We start from the raw sequence: 15,701 nt of genomic DNA on the forward strand, positions 1-15,701 counted from the left end.
TGAGCGTCTGACTTTTGATCTCAGCTCAAGTCTTGATCTCACGGTTGCGAGTTCAAGTCCCACGCTGGGCTCTGCACTGGGTGTGAATTCTAGTGAAAAATAAAAGTTTCAGGGCGCCTCGGTGGCTCGGTCAGTGAGGAGTCTGACTTCATGATGATCTCACAGGTCATGATCTCAGGTCATGATCTCACAGTTCCTGGGTTCAAGCCCCGCGTTGGGCTCTGTGCTGACAGCTCAGAGCCTGGAACCTGCTTTAGATTCTGTGCCTCCTTCTCTCTGCCCCTCCCCTGCTCATGCTCTGGCTCTGTCTCTCTCTCAAAAATAAATAAACATTAAAAAAATTTTTTTAAGTTTCTACTTAAAAATAAAAGTTTTAGCTTAGATATTGACACTGCACAAAGAAAATGAGCCTTGCCCTTAGAACGAGGGATAGGAAAGTTTTTAACAATCACCAGCCAGATTTGTATATGTATTTCTACGTTTTTTAAAACACTTATTCGTTTTGGAGAGAGAGGGTATGAGTGGCAGAGGGGCAGAGAGAGAGGGAGAATTGGAAGCAGGCTCCAGGCTCTGAGCTGTCAGCACAGAGCAATGCAGCTCAAATTCATGAGCTGTGAGATCATGACCTGAGCCGAAGTCAGACTGAGCCAGCCAGGTGCCCCTGTATATGTAATTTTTTAATGTTTATGCTTTGCTTAATCCCTTCTGGAGATAAAGAACTACTTTCTTGCTGTTCCTTGTGCCTTAATAACACAGAAATGAAGCCTTCAAATAACAGCATCTTGCTCCCTAAATTATAAGTATCTTTCCTGACCTACATTTCCCCCCAGTGGAGAATGAATGCTAGAAAGTAGCAAAAACTGTCATGAAAAGTTATTCTGCAGGTAACCAGGTACATTGAAGTTGTGTGCCTGCTGTTTTCAACAGGAGTGTCAGGATCCCAGTAGCAATACTTTTCCAGGTCTCTCCCAGACAAGGAATGATGGGAAGGTGGGAGACCATAAAGGTCATTCCCACAGTCCAGATGAGAGATAAACCATGATCTGAAACATCCAGACCAGCGTGGTCCAAAAGAAATGTAGTGTGAGCTACACGTGTAATTTGAAACTCTAGTAGCCATATTAAAAAACAGAAAAAGTTGGGGAGCCTGGGCGGCTCAGTCGGTTGGGTGTCCGACTTCGCTCAGGTCACGATCTCACAGTCTATGAGTTCTAGCCCCGTGACGGGCTCTGTACTGACAGCTCAGAGCCTGGAACCTGCCTCAGATTCTGTGTCTCCCTCTCTCTCTGTCTCTCCCCTGCTCACACTCTGTCTCTATCAAAAAATGAATAAATGTTAAAAAAAAAAAAAGATGGAAGCAGCATGCAAAATTAATGTTAATAATATGCCTAACCTGATATATCCAAAATATCAGGTTAATATAATAATAATATAATTATTATAACGTAATAATATAACGATTATTAATAAGTTATTTTACCATATTGCTGTAAGTCTTGAAATGTGGTGCACGGATTTCTTAACAAGACTGGTCAATTCCTAGGCTACATTCCCAGCGTTCAAGAGGAAACGCGCGTCTGCCAAGACAATAAAGTGTTTAACGGAAAGTTATTCCACAGTGCTTCCGTTTTTTAATACAAATTAACTAAAATTAAATACAATGTAAAATGCTGGTCCACAAGCACACGAACCACACTTGAAGTTCAATAGGCACGGAAGGCTACAGGCTACCTTACGGGGCAGGGCAAGTCTCTACTGGAAAGGAGCTCAGCTCAAATCTTGCAGCTGGAGGGAGGCCTCCGCGCAGACGCGCCTTCAAGCTCAGGGAAACCGCGGGCCCTGCAGTTCTGGACGTCTCCGTTAGGTGGCACTAAAGCGAACCCGTTCACCCGCTCCAGACCCGCGGCGTCCAACCCCGGAAGCGAAATCCCACGGTTCCGTGCAGTTCCTCCGGCTTTCTCCACCCCCGTCCCGGTGCATCCTGCCTGTTCTGGGGTCCAGAAGCGTGTTACAGGGCGGGATGGGCGGGAGAGCAGAGCCACGGCCTCTGCGGAGCGAGTGAAGAGCGGCGAGAAGTTCCCGGGGCGGCGCGCCTAGCCACGCAGGGGCGGTGGGAGCGCGGGCCCGGCCCCCGACGGGCGCGGACGGCAGAGCCGCCGCCTGACCGCGTGGCGCCCCACCACTGCGGCCGCGTCACCCTCGCCCCCCGGGGTCGCCAGCGCTGGCCCGAGCTCCCACTGACGGCACACTGAGCCCGGCTCACTTGCCGGCCTCGTCTCCAATGATTCAGAAGTCACGCCCGGCGCTCCTGCAGCCTCAAGATGTCGGAGACAGGGTGGAGACGCTTATGGTAAACTGCGGGGAGTGGAGGCAGGGGTTGGCCGCTCCGGGACCGCTGGCTCGTGGCGGGGAGGGGGGGGGGGATATTCTGGAGGTTGCCAAGGGTCAGCGGCCCTCTGGGAGCCTTTTCCGCTCTCCAGATGCGCGCAGAACAGGTTGGGGACGTGGCGCAGGAGGGATGGATTGACTAAGGGAATTGAAAAGGGTGGGGCGAGGGAGGAGAGCAGTTGCAGCCCTCCTTAGGACCGGCTGGCGAAGGTCTCGCTGATGTTTGATGTCTGGGTAGAGTGGGCAAGGAATTGCCGGGGTCTTGAGGGTGTCGGCGAGCGTGCCCGCGCGACACTGAACGACGTGAGAGCGCTACCGGACGTTGCTTTTGAGTTCGATTCCCAGAGTGACCGTGGTGGGGAGGGCGCTCGGGCAGGTATTTGGACCGTCGCAAAGACCGCTGGTAGCAACAAGCCTGAGAAGAGGTGGATGCTGGAGCGACGTGGGTCCACTGCGCCCGCGGCTCGGGCGGGAGTCACGGTCTGGGTCTCCGCTTCCCGGCCGGCGGGGAACTAGAGCGACAGGCCTGGCCGCGGGGCCACGCCCCCTGCGTCTGGATTGGCTGCAGTGGTCGTGCCGCCGGGCCTCCATTGGTGGAGACGGAGGCGGGGCCGCCGGAGTTACCGCTCGCGGGGTGTGCAGGCGGGAAGCCGCGTGGTTTAGTGCTGGGAGGGGCGGGGGCGCTGTCCGCCCTCACCCTGAGGTTGTGGTTTCGTCTACTAGCTCTGGCGGGCGGGGTCAGAGGTGTTTTGTTTCGTTTCTTTTTTAATCCTTAAAAAAGGCCATCACTGGGGTTCTACATCTCCTTTCAGCTCTGACCTCGAGATCTGAATTGGATTTACGATTTAGTTTTTTAAAGGGGAGTAAATTGCTTGGGGAATCTATTTACTATCTGTTTAAGTACTTTTTTTTTTTTACGTTTATTCATTTTTGAGAGACAGAGACAGAGCATGAGCGGGGAAGGGGCAGAGAGAGAGGGAGACACAGAATCCGAAGCAGGCTCCAGGCTCTGAGCTGTCGGCACAGAGCCCGACGCGGGGCTGGAACTCAAGAACTGCGAGATCATGACCTGAGCGAAGTTGGATGCTCAACCGACTGAGCCACCCAGGCGCTCCTATGCTTATGCTTTTGTGTACTGTGTATCATTTGGTTGTTTTTGCCCCGGTTCCTCAAAAAACCAAATTGTTACTCCTTGTTGTTAACTTGAATAACTTGAAAAGAAAATCAAACATGCCTTCAAAGGATGTGCTTGCCATAGGACAAGATCTTAAGCCTATTCAAATAAAAAGTGTAAATTCTGGTTGGTTTTTTTGTTTTTTTTTTTAGTTTTTTTTTTTTTTAACGTTTGTTTATTTTTGAGAGAGGGCGAGTGTGAGTGGGGTGGAGGGAGCAGAGAAAGGGACAGAGAATCTGAAGCTGGCTCTGGGCTAAGGGCAGAGCCAGAGGCAGGGTTCGAACTCAGGAACTGTGATATCATGACCTGAGCTGAAGTCAGATTCTCAAAGGACAGAGCCACGCAGGTGCCCCAATTCTGTTTTTTGGTTTTTGTTTTTTAAATAATGCTACTACGTGTGTGTGTGTGTGTGTGTGTGTTTTAACTATTAGAGGTTAGTTTATACTGCTGGTATATATTTAGCATCTGCTGTGTGCTAATGGACCTGGAAGTTTACAAAGTTAAAGAAGTTACGGACTCTATTCTTTATTCAAATACTTATTAAACCAATAACATCTCCAAGCTTTGTGCTGTGAAAATAAAGACATAAAATAGTTGCTACAGTGCGGGGAGGGGGTGTACTTGGAGCATGCATGTGAAGGACAGCAGCCTGAAAACAAATTCCGGACAATACCTGCGAGAGCCTTGGGGAAGGCGCACCGAGAACTTCTCAGAAGCTGTAAGCACCTTGTCATTCCTATGGCCTTACTGGAGCAAAGGGCTGAAGGGAGCCTGTCCTGGGAAGGGGCGGGCTGAGCCCACTAACCCTTATCCTATGGAATTGTGCTCAAGGGAGAGCCATATGCAGATTTCCTGTAGATGACATGACTCATCCATTTTTGGCTGTGGGGCCCCATTTTGACTGTGCACCAGGCTCGGTGGTCGGTGCCGGAGGTACCATGGTGAACAGGACAGCTAGTGGCCTCTTCTGTCCTCGACCCAAGGGAGGTGGGCTCAGGTGCAGTGGAAGTATTGGAGGAGGAGCCTGAATGCCAGTGGGGGCAGGGATTCGGGGCTTTCCCACAGCAGGGGAGATCTGGGCAGAGGCCCCCCCTCCCCGGATGAATCAGAGGCAAGAGGAGCTAGGATGGGGTTTTCCAAGGCTAGAGGAAGGCAGAGGATCCCTTCCGGCTGCGCCCTATGCAAGAGGGAGGAGGAGGCTGAGAACACAAGCCAAAAAGGAAAGCAGGGGCCCCTCGATTCATGGAAGGCCTTGTAAGCGTAGCCAGTGGCTTCAAACCCTGTGACTTAGAACACATTCATAACCGCTGTGAGCTCCAGTTCCGTCTGTAAAATGGGTTTAAAGATTTAGCTTTTCAAAGGGCTGTGAGTCTTGAGGTGCTATGCACAGATGCCTCATCCAGTGCTTCTCCAGTTCAGGGGAGGGTGGCTTCGTAGGGTTGAGGCTGGAGGTTGCCGAGGAGGCCACTGAGATCCACGGGGCCAGGCTCTGGGGACACTGAGGGTCATCAGCCAGACTCAGTCCTGAAGCAGTCGGTACAGCTGATGGGATTTTGGAGCGGTGGTGGGGTCCGGAGCTGACGGCCAAGAAAGATTTCCTGAGACATCTTCAGGGCAAAAAGGCGCACCGGAGCCTGGAGGCCTAGCTATGGTCAAGCTAGGGTTGTTTTTCCCTCCAGCAAAGTGTTAACATCTTTAAGACCGCAGGGAGTTCCTGGAGAACTCTGCCGGCCTCAACTGTCAATGGGCCGCAGGTTATAAGGAAATTTAATTTTATCTGCTATTTCCTTCTGCATTTGCTGAGGAGTCTTACGCGACTCCCAAATGTGCTGCTGGGATATCTTGTGGGGTGGAGTGGGGGCAAGAGTGTGGGCAACAGTTGGCCGGGTTTCCATTTTGGAGTGTGAGCTGTAGATGCCTGGGGGCGTTTGGGGGGAAGTGCTGGGCTTGGCCGTGGGCGTTGGTGTGGGCGTTGGGTGTGGGTGAGGTGGCCCCCGAGGGGCTGTGGCTGGAGGAGATAAGAGGAACCGCCACCACCCTGGCTGAGGGAAAAGGCGAGGGGAGCCGAAAACCAAGAGGCAGCCAGCTGTTTGAAATGTGTCCCAGAGGAGGCCGAGTAAGAGTAAGAGAAGGCCCGGGGTGGGAAAGGGATCCTTGGTGAGCGTGAGAGGGGTACCTTTAGCCGGATGGCAAGTCGTGGGGGCTGAGGGGTGACCAGCCAAGAGGGAGGGGAGGTGATGGGGCATCGGGCTGGAAAGACGGGGGTTCGAGGCTCACTGCCAGGCAGAGTAGAGGATGCCACTTGTTTGTGCCCTTTACTCATGGCTTCCAGGTTATCGGAAGGAGCAGGACACCCCTTATGGCGGGACAGGGAATGGTGTGCCGGCAGACCGGTGAGGTATACGTTTTGCCTGGTCGTACGTGTTGTCTTACTAATTCTGTCACCCCTTCGACACTTTGCAAGCCGCTTGAACAGAGTTATAACCTCCAGTATTTATCTTCTGAACTAATTTCGTCTCTTAAGTGGGTTCAGTTATCATGGGAGACGTGCTCGTCTGCTAGAAACGTGGGGTGATCTCTGTCCCCTGGGGGACAAATAACCACAGGTTACAAACATTTTCGTTCTGGGTTGGTGGCTCTGTGTGTATAACCGGTGACTTCATCTTAATCGCGTCTTAGGGCCACAGCGTACCATTTATTGAAAAATAATAGTGCGAATGCCATTTAATGAGGAGAGAGAAGGAAAGTCTTTTAGGATGGAGTTTGCCCAGTGTCTCCTTTGGAAAAGAGGGCTTTTCTTCCGTGGTTGGGTTTTTTCAAGTGCCTTCCTCACACATTTGTGATCGAGTGGATTCCGAGGCAAGCTTTGAGACCTCTAGTGTGTCGGGCTCCGAGGAAGTACATCTAGCCCTTGCCCCTTCTGGTGGTACCTCTAAATTAGCCAGCGTGCGCGACTGTCCTGGTTTAAAGGAGAGCCACCAAACCCGGGGGTGGCTGCTGGTCCAGTGCACTGTCTGTGATCTGCTTAGGTGGCAGGGAGATGCGTGGATAGGAGAGAGAAAGGGAAAGCTTTAAGTTAAGAAAGTTCATAGGTTTTTCAGGAAGTAGCCCATGTCTTACATTGAAACTGAACTTGCGGTTTCATTTCTCTGTCTTGCTCCTATAAATATCTACAGGTTTGATAACCAAGAGACCCCGGTGACCTTGGTTCAGACACTCCCCTTCAGTTGACTTTGCTCTGTGAAGATAAGGAGATGGCCAAAAACTTGTCTCTAGCTAGACCGAGGGAGGTGTGGTTGGGGGCCTGATTCACAGATGAACGTGGATAGACATTGCTCCGCAGGATGTTCCTGGCTCCTTCTCAGCACTAGGGCTGGAGAGATCCCAACAGCAGGATATTATGTTCTGCGCACCATGCCAGCGCTGTTCGTTCCTGGGAACACTTTTCCCTTCTCTGAAGTGGGAAGGTAATACAGAGCACCACCGGACGGTTTTCTAAGCCACCCCTAGAGAGCAGTTGACTGGTCTCGGGTGGAGGAGGCTGAGGCCCCTGGCGACAGAGTTGCTGACCCAGCGTTCTCTTGCCTGCAGCTGCATCCGGTGATCAAAGCTTTCCTGTGTGGCTCCATCAGTGGGACCTGCTCCACCCTCCTTTTCCAGCCCCTAGACCTCCTCAAAACTCGCAGACACCGCTGCCTCTCAGCAATGTTAAGTCAATGCCCATCCTGCTGGATGCTTCGAGAGCAACACGGGCCAGGCCCAACTTTTCACCCCACCTTTTCTTCGACATTTCCTGTTAATTGAATGGGGGGACATTCGCATTTTCTCGTGCTAGCCTGTAATGTTTTAACTGTGCTGTCTGCTACGAGACGTGTGGGTGGTTTTCTGGAAATAATACAAATGTTAAGTGGCTCTTTTATGCCCCTACTGGGCCTGGCACTGTGGGAAGTATACGACACGCATGCAAAATGGGAGGTCATCCTTTCCAGTGTGAACGCACAGATCGACATGTACGCGCCAAACCACGAACGTAGCCGAACTCGGAGTTACCCCAAGAGGTGTTGCCGAGACTCCTGAGCGTTCTTAGGAAAGAAGTCCCGCAAAGCGGTCTTTGGGTGGGGAGCTCTTTTACGAGGATGGGGGTCTAAGTCATTTTTTTTTCATCTGTGTCTCCGTTCTGTCGGCTTTCAGATCCAGGCGTGTTGGGATGCTGGCTCTTCTCTTGAAGGTGGTTCGCACGGAGAGCATTCTGGGCCTTTGGAAAGGGATGTCTCCCGTAAGCTGCGTTTTGGGTCTTCTCTTGCACCCTTTGCTGTAATAGCCAGCCATTTCTCATGCACCTCACGTATCCTCTCGTTAGGATAGGTGAGCGTCCTACGAGGTCCTCGGTTGGTCTCCTGCTGCTAGCTCTGAGGGCTCAGGGAAGGAAATGGGACGTCTGTATGCCCTTTGGGGGCAAGCGGCAGAGCAGATGTAGCTGGTGCCCTCAGCTGCCAGCATGTCCTTGTCCTTGCCCTTCAGAGCACGCAGGCCACACCTGCATTTCTTTACCTGCCGGCTTTCCTGGCCCGAGGAAGTCACTTTGCCGGAAGTGAGGAAGTCACTTTGCCGGAAGTGCCAGGAAATTAACGCTCACCCAGGCCCGCAGCAGCCCTTTAGTCGACGGAAGATGACACTGGATGCTTAAAACTCTCACTCACCCTCCTCAGATGGCGGGGTAACAGGGAGGCGCCCTACACCAAGATTCCCAGAGTTCCCCAAAGGGATTGAGTTGCCCGGGGCAGTAGTGGCTTAGGGAACACGCCCTTTGTCAGCTGCCTTCCCTCCTGTCTCTCACTTCCCCTTTCTCTTCTTGGTGTCCCTCCGCACCTTCAGTCGACTACTGGCACGCAAACCTTGGCCTTGTTTTGGGAAAAGCCGGCTAAGACGGTGTCTTACTGTGTCAGCCTTTGACTTCTTCCCCCCCTCTGACGTTTTCTGCAGTCCATTGTGAGGTGTGTCCCCGGCATTGGTATCTACTTCGGCACCCTCTACTCCTTGAAGCAGTACTTTCTGCGAGGCCATCCACCAACCGCCCTGGAGTCAGTCATCCTGGGAGTGGGCTCTCGCTCAGTTGCAGGGGTCTGCATGTCACCCATCACTGTGATCAAGACCCGTTACGAGGTGAGTCTGACTGCTCTAGGCCTCAAGGCTGGGTAACCAGAGGCACTGGGCCGCCGTCCGATGTCCACCCCCGATTTAGAATCAAAAATAGAGGCTGCTGTGGTCAGAGAACCCAAGCCACGTGGGAACCAGAGCCCCCGGTGCCCCGGTAATGCCACATACCCTGGAGTCGCATTGGTTGTTACTCCAGCCCGGGACCGCCCTGCCAGCCACTGGTCCTGTGCTTCCCTTGCAGAGCGGGAGGTATGGCTATGAGAGCATCTACGCAGCCCTGAAGAGCATCTATCGCAGCGAGGGGCACCGGGGACTCTTCAGTGGCCTGACAGCAACACTTCTGCGTGACGCACCCTTTTCTGGAATCTACCTGATGTTTTACAACCAGACCAAAAACATCATGACCCACGGTACGGACGGTCGAAGGTGTGGCGGGGAAGAGAGAGCTCTGAGACCGCAGATCCTCCCTGCTTCCTCTGCTGTGTGACACTGTTTAATGTTCTTAGCAACTCCAGATTCTTGGCAGAGTTTTAGGAACTGAGCCATGTCAGGTGCTGGGATGCAGTGGTGGTCATGATAGACTTGGTCCCTGCCCCCTCCAGTTTATAGTCTCTTATGGCAGAGTACTGGTAGTACTAAAAATCTTGAGTGGGGTAGGCGGTGAAGTAAAGCGTGTTTCGCAGAAGTCCTGCCATAATACTTTGCAGAGTCACCCCATCTTTAGATTGCTGGGTCCTGCCCAGGGCCTCCTGCATCAGAAGCTTTGGAACAAGACCTGGGAGTCTATTCCTCAAGAAGCAGTTGGTGGGATTCTCATCAGACAAGTCTGGGAACCGCCAGTAGGGTAGGAGCTGGAAGGAAAGTACCAGTTCACCTCCATTGCTGTGTTCCCAGTTAAGAGTGGTTTTGAGCCTCTGTTGGGGTGGAGAGAAAGGTGCCAAACCTCAGGCGTGCTGGCACACCCACCCCACCAGCAAGCTCATTTGGATACGACAAGGACACAATCAGTGGGCAGCAAACGTTCACCCAAGCGGAGCCAGGTGCTAATGGAAACACGTTCTGTGGCATGAACCTGTGTTCAATAAGGGGTCTCTGGATAATTCGAGAAAGGATATGCAACCAAGGTCACGTAAGTGGGAAAGCTGGCGTGCCATCATGACGGTGGTGATCAAGTACAGTTGGGGTGCTTTTTAGGAGGCTTCCTGCTCCGCCCAAGGCACCGGGGGCCTTGACACTGCAGGTCACAGCCTTCATTTTGTCATGGAAAGTTAGGGCAGTAAGGGAGCTTGGATGTACACTTTTGATTTCTCTATGTGTATAATTGTTTATTCCCATCTGTTTAAGAGCAAGTTGCAGGAGGGATGCCCCTTTACCCTTAAATATCTCCATGTCAGGAAGCTCATGACATTGGTTTGACCCACTGTGGGCGATACTAACTTTTTATCACTTGGACAAGATAGTGTCTCCACTGAAAAACTCACTTTTTCTTTTGTCATTTGTAAGCGTCTCACTGGGGAGATACCTGGAGTCTGCATACATCTATATAAAACATCCTGTTCCTTTCATTCATATGTTTTAGCCCGTGATTCTTGCCCGAATGAATTATGATGGCGATAGTTGTAAAAAAAAAAAAAAAAGCGAATTTTAACTCCCACTACTCCATCTACACATAGTGTACCTTTAAATGTCTATTTCTTAACCTTGTCTGAATCTACATCCTTCTAACTTTGGGGAAGGATTAGTGGTCAACTTAGTAGGGATACTTCCGAGTTGAGTGTGGGATTTATTTGTAACCGAATGTTGCCTTTGTCCTATTTCAGACCAGTTGGATGCAGCCCTTATTCCTGTTGTAAATTTCAGCTGTGGGATCTTTGCTGGTATTCTGGCCTCCCTGGTAACTCAACCTGCGGATGTCATCAAAACTCATATGCAGCTCACCCCAGTGAAATTTCGGTGGATTGGCCAGGCGGTGACCCTCATTTTCAAAGTAAGGCTATGGAGTAAATATTGGTTCTTATTGGGGTTACGGCTCTCTCTAGAGCAGTATCTTGTGCCCTTTACACAATAGAATCACTTGGGGAGCTTTAAAAACGTCCCACTCCCTGGGGCGCCTGGGTGGTTCAGCCGGTTGAGTGTCCAACTCTTGATTTCAGCTCAGGTCATGATCTCACGGTTCATGAGTTTGGGTTCCACACTGGCAGTGTGGAGCCTGCTTGGAATTCTCGCTCTCTGTGGTTTGCATTCTCTCTCTCTCTCTCTCTCTCTCTCTCTCAAAATAAATAAATAAACTAAAAAAGAAAAGTCCTCACTTCCAGATCATAATCTGGGCTGGTGATATCTGAATGCCTGGGAGCAGGTGAAGCCCAGATCAGTAGTTAAGTTCCCTAGTGATTCCAAGGTGTTGCCAAGGTTGAAATCACTGCTAAAAACCTATGGTTGGTTGCGGGGATTTTTTGGTGGTGGGTGGGGGAAACTGACTACATTAGGACAACCAGTTATATTCGTTCAACTTGGAATTGCTGGGCTCCACCCCAGACCTATTGAATCAGGTGAGCAGGGAGGGTCTAGTCATCCGATCAAGGACCTAGGAGGAACCAGAGTCCCCAAAAAACCCCACAAACACATTATTTTGTTTCTAGAAATTTGCTCTAGAGGAGTAACAGGCGTTTTGTCTCTAATTCTTATATTATGAAACTATGGAAAGAAGCTCCCTCCAGGCAGACAAATCATCATAAAGGCACCTTTTCCTCTAGCCTGGAGCCAGGGCCCAGGTCTTGGCATGCAGACCGAGGTCTGGGACTCAGCCGCCAGCTGGCGCTTGGTGCCTCTGAGCTGTGTAAGCTGCACAGCGGTATAGGCAACCCTTGATGAAGATTTTCAGCCGAGAAATGCATTCCCCTGGATAAAGCAAGAAAGCTTCGCAACTGTGCCAAAAAAAACCTTTTCAAGTTCATTGCCTTCTTGGGTCCATTATTCATACTCTTGGCATTATCTATAAAAGTAATGAAGACTCAACAATGGGGTAACGGAGACCCTCGCTCTTGTGTGCTAGGGGTGTTCATTGTATTGCCGCTTTGCTTCCAGAGTGTTGACGTTCATTTTCCTTGTAGGATTATGGGCTGCGTGGCTTCTTCCAAGGTGGCGTCCCCCGGGCCCTCCGCAGAACTCTGATGGCAGCAATGGCATGGACAGTCTACGAGGAGATGATGGCCAAGATGGGCCTGAAGTCCTGACCGACAGGGGCCTGGGGACAGATGGGCTCTGTTGCCTTGCCCGGCTCTTGCCGAGGGCTGCTCCGTCTCACTGTCCCGGAGTTAGAGGATGTCCTGTCTGGAAAGCCAGGCAGCTACGTCACCTTCAGTTACCCAGTTTGAGTAGAGAATAGATGGGCCCGACTCAAGCCTTCAGGATCTCCCGAAAGAGGTGTTACTGATGCGTACCGCGCGCTAGGGAGTTAGGAGAGGGTTTGCCCATCCTGCAGGACTTCTTAAAAAGGGGTTTCTGGAGAGAGCTCTGTCAGGTAGCTCTGCTTCACCTACACCCACCTACACCAGGCTGCTGTTTGGATCTGTCCTTGGGCAAGGAATCGCACCGCCAGAGAATCCGCGGACTGGCGCTGCGGCCGAGGCGCTCCAGTGGGGGAAGCCCATCTGCTGGGAGAGGGGTCCTTGTCACCAGGCTGAAGGCTGTGTCTGGGGTGCTGTTAGGACGAGGGGAAAAAAGATGTTGTTACTTAACTGGTGGTTACTTAATCACCTGGAGAGCCTCTAAAGAAGTGGGGACGGTGGCTTCTTAGCCTCTAAGTGTCCAAATAACGTTTTTTTGTTCTTGGCCTCAGCCCTGTTTTAATTCTGAATTGTTCTGGCATTTTTTTTTTTCCTGCTGCTAAAATTCACATAAATAAAGTGAAGCACTTTATCATTGAAAACTGTTTGGAAAACCTCAATAGTGTCCCCTCTGTGTTCTAAAATAACCAAATTAATCCAAGGCGGCTGGCTCTTGACCCATATAGGTCCTTCGACCTAAACATCTCTTAAAAAGCTTTATTTCACACATTGTACCATCCCCTCATTTCAAATAAACCAATCCGTGATTTTTGGTAACTTCACTGAGGGGCTCAACCATCACTACGGATCCGTTTTAGAACACGTTCAGCCCCCAAGATCTCAGATTTAAAGATCTCATTCTGAGCCCCAGCCGCTGGGAGCTATTGATCGCTTTCCGTCCATCACTTGCCTTTACTGTGCGCTTCCTATGAATGCAGTCGTACAGTTTGTAGTTTCGCATCTGGTTTCTTTCGCTTAGCGTAACGCTTTTGAGGTTCATCCATGTGGCACGTTCAGCACTGTCCTTTGTTGTGTGCGTGGCCACATAACATCGTACTATCCATTCCTCAGTTGAGGACTACTTGAATTGTTTCCACTTTGGGGCTCTTAGGAATAATGCCACTGTGAACGTTCACATACAAGTGTTTGTGTGGACCTAGCTTTTCATTGCTCTTCTAGAAGTATGTGCCTAGGAGGAGAACTGCGGGATCATGTGGTGGCGGTGTTTAACCGTCTGAGAAACTCCCAGACTCCAGACCATCCTCCGTTCCCACCAGCAGTGCGGAAGCGTTCTGATTTCCCCACATCCTCCTCCACACGTTATTGTTTGTTTTATTTATTGTAGCCACTTGAGTTGGGTACCCAGGCTTTCCTATCAGCTTTTCAACTTTGGAAAGAGCCATACGTTTATCCAGACAGCAGAAAGAAGATTGGTCTCCTGGTTAAGGATATGGGCTGTGATCTAGGTGGCCCAGATGGAAAGCCTGGTTCTCTACTTATTTAGACACACTTTGCAACTGTTCCTGTAAAGCGGGGATCGGGATATTCCCTACCTCCTAGGGCGATGGTGAGGGTTAAAAGAGCAGATGTTTCTGCTGCATTGTGGTAGGTTCCTGGGGCCGCACAGCCAGTGACCAGAAATTGGGTAGCCTCTGGCAGAAATTTGTTCTGGAGCCTAAGAGTCTTCAAATCAAAATGTCAGCAGGGACATAATTTTCTCTGAAGGCTCCAGGGGAGGATAGTTGTGGCTTCTGGTGGTTGCTGGCAATTCTTGACACTCGTCACTCCAATCTGCCTCCATCTCCAGAAAGCCTCCCGTCTGTCCATCTGTCTCTGTGTCCAAATTTCTTTGAAGGACACGAGTAACTGGATTCGGGCACACCCTACTCTAGAAGGACCTCCACTTGATTGTATCTGCAAAGACCCATCATCAAATAAGATCACATTCATAGGAACACAATTCAACCTGTGATGCATATAAATTTAATTATGTTTATACTTTAGGTTTTAGGTTGAAATGTCCCATTCAAGGGACACCTGGGTGGCTCCGTTGGTTAAGCTTCTGACATCAGCTCAGGTCATGATCTTGCAGTTCGTGGGATCGAACCCTGTGTCAGCTCTGTGCTGACAGCTCAGAGCCTGGAGCCTGCTTTGGATTTGGTGTCTTCCTCTCTGCCCCTCTGCTTGTGCTGTGTCTTTCTCGCTCTCAAAAATAAATGTTAAATAAATAAGTAAATACCCTATTCAAAATAATGGAGGAGTATGGGAGAGGGCAGAGGAGGATCCTAATCTCAGTGACCCTGAAGCCACCAGGGCTTGGTGACCTAGGTGCGGGAGGCCCTGTGCTGGGGAAAGTAGGAGGTCACGTAGGACAGATGTGTGCTGGGACAGGAATGGAACGCAGGCCAGTCACTACAGGCCTAGGTATAGTGTCTGCCTCCTAAGAACTTGGGTCCTGAGTTAGGGTGTTCGGGTCATCTTTGACCCTCATCTTGGGCCAGGGGAGCCTAACTCGTCAGTGGGGGACCTGCCAAGAGCCCCTGGGAGGGGAGGGGCAGAGGTGAGGCCCAGAGGTACAGGCTTCCCCCCAGTTTGCTCACCTTCTACTTGGTTGGTGAGTTTTGGCCACCAGAGTCCCCTTCCATGCTCATTTGTTCTTTGGGGGCAAATGAGGTTTGGAGGAACAGTCTAATTTTCTCTAAACATGGGGTAAAACTGGAATTTGCCCTTAACCCTGATTCCAGAGGGATGTGGTCCTGGATATCTGCATATTCCAGGCCCCAAGAATTTGTCTTTCCTGCAGTCTGTCACAGCTATTAAAGTTTGTGAGTCTCAGCTGGCTTCGGAAACTCTGCCCAGTGCCTCTTTAACAAGTTGACTTGTTCTTGGCTGCCTCAGACTTCAAATTATTTAGAGGCAGAGCTTTGTGGAAGCAAACACTTGTCTGGCCACTACAGATAAGGCCTAGTAAGGCATATGGGCCCAAAGAGGACAGAAGCAAAGATTTCAAGCTGCCGTTACATTCAGTTTCTATAAATATATAAACAAAATATTTCAAACACAGAGTAGGGCGAATGGTACATTGGCCCTTCATTCGCATCACTGAGATGAAAACCGACGATCAGGATTTTGCCACTCTTGTCTTTCCACTTTCTCCTTTATGAAAGCAGATTTCAGACATCAGGCTATTTCACCCTTCCCATCATTCATCTCTAAAAATCTGCAGCTCTAAAAATAGTGGACATGTTTCTTACATAACTACAATGTTTTTATCCCACCTGGAAAACGCTAACAAATTTTTTGCATATCCTCCAAAACCCAGCCCATATTCACATTTCCAGTGATCTCAAATAGGACTTTTTAGGGGTACCTGGCTGGCTCAGTCTGTGGAACTAGACTGATCTCCAGGTTGTGAGTTTGAGCCCCACAGTTGGTGTAGATTACTGGAAAATAAAATCTTTTTAAGTTTATTTTGAGAGAGAGCACACCTGAGTGTTTTCCTGTGATTGGGGAGGGGCAGAGAGAGGGAGAGAGAAAATCCCAAGCAGGCCCCAAACTGTTAGCATGGGGGCCCCATGCAAGGCTCAATCTCACCAATCATGACATCATGACCTGAGCAGAGATCAAGAGCCTGGAGGCTTAACCAACTGGGCCAC

At 50.5% G+C, this 15,701-nt stretch overlaps 1 protein-coding gene across 3 annotated transcripts; it reads left to right on the forward strand.

Annotated features, from left to right (window-relative positions):
* Positions 1–1,937: 1,937 nt before the first annotated feature.
* On the forward strand, positions 1,938–12,665 carry SLC25A38 (solute carrier family 25 member 38). 3 transcript variants are annotated; one of them, XM_040479848.1, is made up of 8 exons: positions 1,942–2,350; positions 6,739–7,029; positions 7,154–7,270; positions 7,753–7,838; positions 8,546–8,725; positions 8,961–9,129; positions 10,540–10,706; positions 11,830–12,077. In XM_040479848.1, exons 2-8 carry the CDS (start codon positions 6,963–6,965, stop codon positions 11,950–11,952), a joined length of 909 nt encoding a protein of 302 aa, XP_040335782.1. In that variant the 5' UTR covers positions 1,942–2,350; positions 6,739–6,962; the 3' UTR covers positions 11,953–12,077. The 3 variants fall into 3 exon arrangements, with proteins under 3 accessions (XP_040335784.1, XP_040335782.1, XP_040335783.1); XM_040479849.1 differs by lacking the exon at positions 6,739–7,029 and having other exon boundaries at positions 7,154–7,314; positions 7,754–7,838; XM_040479850.1 differs by lacking the exons at positions 6,739–7,029; positions 10,540–10,706 and having other exon boundaries at positions 1,938–2,350; positions 7,154–7,314; positions 7,754–7,838; positions 11,830–12,665.
* The last annotated feature ends 3,036 nt before the right edge of the window (positions 12,666–15,701 follow it).

The sequence above is a fragment of the Herpailurus yagouaroundi genome, unplaced genomic scaffold (assembly GCF_014898765.1).
Source record: "Herpailurus yagouaroundi ecotype Mexico unplaced genomic scaffold, PumYag 159, whole genome shotgun sequence".
NCBI classification, from domain to species: Eukaryota; Metazoa; Chordata; class Mammalia; order Carnivora; family Felidae; genus Herpailurus; species Herpailurus yagouaroundi.